Source organism: Leucopleurus acutus, assembly GCF_964270905.1.
Source record: "Leucopleurus acutus genome assembly, chromosome: 15".
NCBI classification, from domain to species: domain Eukaryota; kingdom Metazoa; phylum Chordata; class Mammalia; order Artiodactyla; family Delphinidae; genus Leucopleurus; species Leucopleurus acutus.
Genome location: NC_139157.1, coordinates 73794324 through 73802726, shown reverse-complemented (window position 1 = coordinate 73802726; position 8403 = coordinate 73794324). Strand labels below are relative to the sequence as shown.

The 8403-nt window shown below is 36.7% G+C and overlaps 1 protein-coding gene across 1 annotated transcript; it reads right to left on the bottom strand.

Annotated features, from left to right (window-relative positions):
• Positions 1-966: 966 nt before the first annotated feature.
• Positions 967-1617, bottom strand: LOC309972054 (type 2 phosphatidylinositol 4,5-bisphosphate 4-phosphatase-like; the record flags this gene model as incomplete). The annotated part of the gene is made up of 1 exon (XM_082855492.1): positions 967-1617. The coding sequence occupies one exon, from the start codon at positions 1615-1617 to the stop codon at positions 967-969; it is 651 nt and encodes a 216-aa protein (XP_082711618.1).
• Positions 1618-8403: the final 6786 nt, after the last annotated feature.

The following is an 8403-nucleotide window of genomic DNA, read 5'->3' as shown; positions in this document are numbered from 1 at the left end:
CTTCGTTGCAGTGCATGGACTTCTCATTGCGGTGGCTTCTCTTGTTGTGGAGCACGGGCTCTAGGCCCACAGGCTCTGTAGCTGTGGCGCACAGGCTTAGCTGCTCCACGGCACGTGGGATCTTCGCGGACCAGAGCTCAAACCCGCATCCCCTGCATTGGCAGGCGGATTCTTAACCAGTGTGCCACTAGGGAAGTCCAGGATACTCTTAGATAATAAAATATATGTCCCTTTTTATTGTGATAATAAAGAGCATACCTGTTTAGCATGTGGACTGCAGGTTAAACATGCTTTATTGTGTCTCTAGTAAAGTATTCTGGATCAAATAGAAGATATTGATGATGATAAGTAGTTTCTCTCTCTTTTCTTTTCTTTTTTTTAAGAGATGTGAAAGAATATGAAGACCAAGCTTTATTATTTGGAGCTTGAAAACTTAGCAGCAAAACAAACTATTTGCATATAATGTAGTACAATGAGCATTTGTTCATAAAAGACTCCCAAAGTCTTAAAACTTCATACATAAACCAGAGTGAAATCCACTAGGTTGGGCTTTCCTGGTGGCGCAGCGGTTGAGAATCTGCCTGCTAATGCAGGGGACACAGGTTCGAGCCCTAGTCTGGGAGGATCCCACATGCCGCGGAGCAACTAGGCCCATGAGCCATGACTACTGAGCCTGCGCGTCTGGAGCACGTGCTCCGCAACAAGAGAGGCCACGATAGTGAGAGGCCCGCGCACGGCGATGAAGAGTGACCCCCGCTGCCCGCAACTAGAGAAAGCCCTCGCACAGAAACGAAGACCCAACACACCCAAAAAGAAAAAAAAATCCATTAGGTAAATGATTTAAAGATGTCCAGAGTAGCTTACTGAGAACTGCTAGATACTCTCACCTGCATGACCAAATCGTAAACAAGCTTATGCAAAACCAAGTTCTGGATAACTCACTCTTATGGCTCCCTGATAACAAGCTCAGATAAGGCAGATCAAAGCTAAGAGATAAGCAACTGCCCAAGAAACATAGGTTGCATGAAATTGCCTTGCAAAATCTTGGGTGCCAACAGTTAATCCAACTCCAGTGAAAATACATATCATTCCAATGGTAATATACGCACAGCAGCACCTTCGAGGAAGTGCACTACCCACTGAGGAAATTTTTTTGCAGTGTGGGCATTTTGCCAGAGTGCTGAACCTCAGTTCCATCCACAAGAACATGTTTCCACAGTGCCCACACATGATCCTTGTACCTTCTGGTTGGACTGGCAATGCAGGTTGAGCTGGCTGTTCTGCAGAAATAAGCATTACTAGGCCAAGGTTAATTACGTGTCTACAGGTGGGTCTTGGACATCCTATTTGCTGTGATGTGTCCTTATAAATGAGGAGACAATTAAGAGGGCATCTAACATACTTCTTCCTTGTTGGGGGATTTTCGACTGGCCTAGCATCATTGCAAACCGTGCACCTAACCACAAGCTGGTGAAGCTTGCCATCCAAATTGATGAGAGATTGGCACACAGGGTACTTTATTACTGGAATACCACTGGCGTCTGGGCTGGCGATGGCTGTGTATGGAGGTGGGAGTTCTGCTCTGGGGCTGCTTTCTTGTAAGTATGGTGGGGACATGGGAGTGACATTTCTTGAATGGGATGCGGAGAGCAGAGGCAAACGTTCGTCCACCCCATCAGCAGTCGTGACTGCAGCAGTGATGGCGGGGCTGGCAGGGAGAGGCTGAGTCTAGTAGTTTCTCTTTCTTAAATTCAGTTTCATATTTGTTATTAGATTTGAAATTGAGAGGTTTTAAAATAATGCCTTATTTTCAGTGTAGGAGACGTTGATCTGAAGAATGGAATTTGAAACTTGGTTCTGTTAATTAATTACATGAATTGAATGCTCAAAGCTTTATCTTTATGTCTAGTAAAGTAATGATAAGAATACCAATCTTGCTGGTTTTTAAGGCGTTTCAATGAGGTAGTATATGTTAAATTATAATGGTATTGCGTGCTTGGCAAATGGTAGGGAGCTTTTTAAAAAGCCTTCTCACTATTTAGTACAACCGTAACCTTATTAGGAGACTAGTGTAGGTAAGTGGTCTATTAACTTTATGAGGGGGTAGAAGGCTCACAAAACATATTTTGTTAATATTTCAAAATATGGATAATTCAGAAACTTCAAACATTGTACTGTTGCATGAAATGACCTTCACAGGTCATTTAGTAAATAGTACTTGAAGTATGCTTGGGTTGCAAGGAATGAAATGGGTGACATTAGTTTAGCACAACAGATCCTGTGGAATCAGCGTGTAACTTTTATTTTCTCCTTTAGCTTTGAGTGAAGAATGCAATTTCAGTTGAGCACAGAGTTGGAGATTCAGACAACTAGGGTTTGATTACCAGCTCCATCAATGACATACAGTGTGCCATTAGGGAAAAATTATTTTTCTGAACATCAGAATTCTCTTCTTTAAAATGGAAACGAATTTGGTGGCTTGGAAAATAATGTTGGATTTGGCAAATATAGGTGCATTCAATATTCCAGAACACCTTTGATTTAATGAGACAATGAAATTCATGCTGTGTTTATAATGCCAAGAAATAGCAAATAGATATAGTTGTAAATAGTGATGATGATGGTGGTGATGATGATGATGATGATAGTAATAAAAAATAAACAACTACATAGGAAGTTACATCAGCCAGTGTAGCCATATTGATGCAGCATGATGTGCTGTGTTGCGAATGTGGAAGGGCAAAATCACCTGTGCCCTTTAAGAGCATTGCCAGACAAATTAGCCCTCTCCAGTGTGATCTGAACGGGCATCACTATACAAGAACACCGACCTGAGTGCTCACGTTTGATCTTGGTGATTGTGTGCCCTGTCATTCAGTATTTGTATGATTGTGTAAGCACAGGTGTATGTTAGCATGTTTGTAGTTCTCCAAACTGTGGATCAGGGGTTGTATATAAAACAAAGCAGGAAGAGTCGGTTTGACATAAGACAAGGAGAGGAACTATTTTCATCAACAAAGTGATTCTAAACCAGTCTTCAAACCCATCAGGAGATTCTGTTAAGAGCTAAGAATCAGGAAGACAGCCAGAAGGTGAGTAAGGTGGATAGTCAGACGCAATAGGGAGCAGATTAACTGTTGTCTGATGTTCCTGTGGATGTACTAGGGTGAGAAAGATATGAATGTGAAGACAAGTACAATTAACCTCGAACTGGGAAAGAGACTCTTCAAAGTCTTTAACTAAAAGGGAAAGGGCTTTTAATTAGGTCCCTGGTGACTCACAGTTGTGTAGGACTAATCAGGGTGAGGCTGGATCTAGTTTTAACATCCTGAGCAGAAAGGAACACAGCATTGGCCACCAGAAAATGTCAGTGAATGACAAGTATGGTAACATTTCTGATTTTTAATGTCTTTGGTTTATTCATGTATCCTATAAACAGGGATTTACATGATTTTAACCCATTAGATAGAGCCGTATTTAAGAACATGTATTTATTATTAAATAAATCTGGAAGATGTAAATAAGCAAAAATATCAAAGAGCAATTTGGAGAGAAAAAACAATGAGATATCACAAATTAAATGCAATAAATCTCAAGTCAGAAAAGAGAATAATAAAACAGAAAAAAAAGCTTTAAAAGATGCACAAAAAGGAAATTTTGTTTGTTAGTTTGTTTTGTAAATAATGGTAAATATAATTGGATAGACTTTTTTGTTGTTGCTGTTCATAAGGATGATTTATTCGAAGCATAGTTCACAAAAAAATCTCACAAAATTCAGACAATTTAAACTGAATATAAAAATAATTCATTTTGCAATTATCTGTTGAGTAACCACTATGTACCTGTCATTATTCTAGGCACTGGAGTAACAAATAGAACATAAACATCAACTCCATCCTTATGGGTCTTATAATAGTGAGAGAGAGACAACAATAAATGAAATATTTTTGACTGTAAATAAATTTAAGAATCAATAAAATAACAAACAAACAAGAGCAGAAAGGAAATCTGCAAACCTAGAACTATACTTGTGAAGAAAAACAGAGAATTTCTGTGTTAAATTTTTTAATAAATTAGCCATCCAGGAAAAGGTTAATGGATTTAGTCATTCATATTTTTACCATACCATATTTTTTAATAAATTAGCCATCCAGGAAAAGGTTAATGGATTTAGTCATTCATATTTTTACCATACCATATTTTTACCATATTTTAACTACGAAGAGGAATTCTGGAAAGATAGCAACATGCTCCCTCATTCCTGAATCCTTCTCCTTCCCAACTTAAAACCACTCTCAAATGAAATCCCTCAAGTGTCCCCTGAATGTTCCAAGGGAGAAAGCAAGCACCAGATTCCATTATCCTAGGTGCTCAGGGAGAGCCAAGAAACCAAATATTCCTAATTAACATTGACCTTACTGTTATTTTTTTTACTTACAAACACCCATCAGTGAAGAATACAATGGCCAGTAGTACAGTTAGGTTACCACTACCTTGAGTTGTGCTAAGGTACCAGCAGTTTTACCCATAGTTACTTCTGTACCATCATTGCAAAAGTCAACACATTTCTTCCATGGGGCCCAAAAAGTGATGTAATTAAAAAATATTACTCAATATTTTGAATATTTCAGTGCCAGTTGTGCTTGTTGCCAAAAATTCACATAAAACAAGCTCTTCCCGGTTGCTTATTTAGTCTCCATAACAGATGAATACAAGCAAATGAGCAAGCCCAGCCATGTCTGTAGATTCATCCATTTGTAAGGAAAAAGTACAGTTGTGCAGATGAGATATTATCTCATCTCCGTGTTTTCAAGGAAAATTTTAATTTGACAAGATACTCTAATACCGCAAATTGGCACTGATGTGAATGCCTTTCTTTTTCATCAGCAAGCATTGAGCAACGTCAGTGGTCCAAAGTGGACCCTAGCCTTTGTGTGTTCTTCTCTAGCCAATGGAATATGATAACATTCCCTGTAAGATATTTCAGTGGCTTCTGCAAGTCTAGTTTGAAAAACTGTAAGAAATAGTTTTGTCTGCTAAAGACTTCAGCCCAACTATGTTTTAAATATTTAATTATTTATTTTTTAAACTTTTGAATGCTTGGTCTCAAAATAACATTGCAACTTAACTGGCACTACAAAACTGTTTTAAAATATTCTGTTTCAAACGACACAAGAAAAAAATTATCATCATTTATAAGGTGAGGAAAGTAGCATTTTGTCACAGTTTTGTTTCTTGGTTACAGTTTCACCAGGTTCCTTAGAGAAGATTTCTCTCTTCCATTAGTCAAATAACCCTCTAATATGAGAGTTTAATTTTTCTCAGCATTTTTAGTTGTAGATGGTGCATCTGTGGGTTGAGAAAATGAGTCTTCTTTTTTTAAGCCAATAATCATTCCTCAAATATATATTTCCTCTATTTGAAAATAAATGATTATATTCTAAAATAGTAATATTATTACTAAAAATATTATCTTTAGATAATTAAAAGATTAGAACTTTTTTAAAATTTAAAATTATACAAATCTAGACAACTTCTACTTCTTTTTGTGTTTCCATGTAGCTAAAAGGAGAATTTCAGAATTTCAGAGTAAGATTTATTGGATGATAATGAGTTTACAAAGATTAAAAGAAGTATAATCAAGACTTCCCTGGCAGTCCAGTGGTTAAGATTCTGCGCTTCCACTGCAGGGGGTGCAGGTTCCATCCCTGGTCAGGGAACTAAGATCCCGCATGCCTCGTGGTGCAGCACAAAACAAAACTACATCCATGTTATGACTTCCATAAAAAGAAGTATAATCAGTGATAGTAATAGAATAGTGTAAGTACTAATTAAAAATTAAGTTAATTTATGAAAATTCAAATATTTATATGCTATAGGTTTCAGAAAACATAGGAATATTCCACACAAGCACATATTGCATTAGCAGTAAAAACACATGTCCTGCATAACATGTAGTTTCTGGAAAGATGTACTGCACACTTATTCATGAGTGAAAGTAAAAGGGCAAAAATATCTCCATATTATATAGCATGGAAGTAGTTTGGCTTAGCAGAACCCTTGAAATTGTCTTGGGAACTTCTAGGGGTCCTTCAACCACACTTTGAGAACAGTTGTCCTACTGGAAAAAAGGGAGTGGCTCACGAGTACATTAAGCTGAATTATAGAACAATACAAAAAAGTTACAATTTTCACATTTTCTCTTTGATTAAAAATTTAAAATTCAAATTACATTTATATTAATAAATTCAAAGAAATATTCTTCCAAGGAAAATTTTAATCCACGTATCTCTGTTTCTATATACATTAGTATGTCTGTGTGTCTGATTTATAAGAAAATTCTGATTGTTTAATATGAGTTGACTTTAACCATAATAAGAACGTAACTTTAATTTCTTTGCAAAGAAGAGTAAATGACAACTTTATGAAAATGATTTCATTACGTGAAATTTATGTCTGCTATAGACAGGAATTCTAAAATATTTTCTTAGGCAGCATCAATAGCTCTGCAAGCACCACATGCTAAGAACATTAATCCCTCAATTCAAAAAATTATTTCTTTAGGACATACAAATACAAATGTGTCAAGGTAATAGAGTCAGAATTTTAAAAATGGCACTTTTAGGTGCAATGATAATTGTCACTGAACTGTCAAGTTGTGAATGCTGTGGTCTGGAAGGAACCTCAATGGTTATCTAGTTCAATTACCCATCAAATGCTTAATATACAGCTTCCCTGACAAGTTCAGTCTCTGCTTAAATGCCTCTAAATTAATATAGAAAAAGTACAATTCTTTAGTCTGTCATTTTTATGTGGCACTTTTGCTGGAAGTCCTTCTTTCTATAGAACAGACATTGGGTTTTTTATGCCCACTTTCCTACTAGTTTGATCCTTGAGACTGAGAAGACATTCTGATTGAGTCATTAACTATTTATGCAATCTTTGAAAGTCACCTAAGTGATCTAACTCCAGTCTTTCATAGGAAATGCTTGCATTTCCTAAGGTTTCTTTAGGTTGTTTCTGCTCTCAAAATGGACAGTTTTTTCTCTCCACACACATGAGTCCATAGCATGTGTGATCTTTCGTGATCTTCTAATCTTTGGAATCCCAATTTCCTTTTCTCAAACTTGTTAAAAATTCTACCTACTCTTCTTTGTGAGTTATTTGAGAACAGCAAAAAAGGTGCTAAGCTGTGAATACTCTACATACCAGCAATTAAAACAACACCTGGTTTAAATTAAATATTAACATTATGGGAAAATGAATAAAGGGAAGTAATAAGTAGCACTTGCAACAGTTTAGTTAGGCAAAAGCACACACACATTTATTGCTATATTAAATAATAGAATTTGGGGCATTTGTGTCTTTAGTATGGTAGAAAAGGTCACAATAGATTGACGCTTCATCAGATAACAACTATATACTCTAGAGAAAACACATATACATACACATGCACACAGACATACCAACACGCAGTCTTACTTAATGACTCTTGGAAAGTGAATAAGAGCAGACATATATTAGAGGCGAGTTGAAATTTGGAAGAAAGGGCTGTCATGGGCTGAGCTTCCTATTTTGATGACCTGAGCTTGAGGCTAGCCAGAGCGTCAGGTACAAAGTAGTGAAGGGCAGCTAAAGAAGCAGAGGACCGAGAACAGGACAACCATGGCCTCTAGAGTGTGGGGAAGAAGTCCCGAAGAGGAAAAAGCCAAAGAAGAGAAATTCTAAATTGTATATACACTCTACCCAAATCTCTGATTGACCCTGGGACCAAGCATACGTGGAGCAAAGTCAAGGTTAGCTGCCCCTAAGGATAAAAGGACAGAACTGAGATCTGCAATACCACCCACTGCAGGTGAAACAGAATTTGCAGTTGGGGTCTAATCAATTTAACTGTTTACTAAAAACATTTTAAGAATAAGGGTCAAAAACATACCAAATTTGGCGAAAGACTTAATTTTACATCTTCAAGAAGTTTAGTGAACCACAAGTAGAATAAGTACAAGTGAAATGCCTAGCCACATCTGAATGAATCTGCTTGTAAATCAAAGAGAAAGAGAGAATACTGAAAGCAGTTAGGAAAAAGAAATGATTTGAAAGATCGTAGTTTTCACACCAGATACAATGAAGATCAGAAGACCATGGATCAAATCTCTGAAGTATGGAAAGGAAAAATATTGTTAAGCAAAATTCTAGTACAGTAAAAATATGCTTTAAGAAAGAAGGTGAAATAAAGGCATTTTGGGTTTAAAAAAAGCAAACAAAACCAAAAAATTATAGCAACAAAAAATTGTCAGCAGATCTGCACTTTAAGAAAGGCAGTTCTTCAAGCTGAAAGCAAGTGATACCAGAAATAAACTCACACACTTATGGTCAATTAATCTACAACAAAGAAGGCAAGAA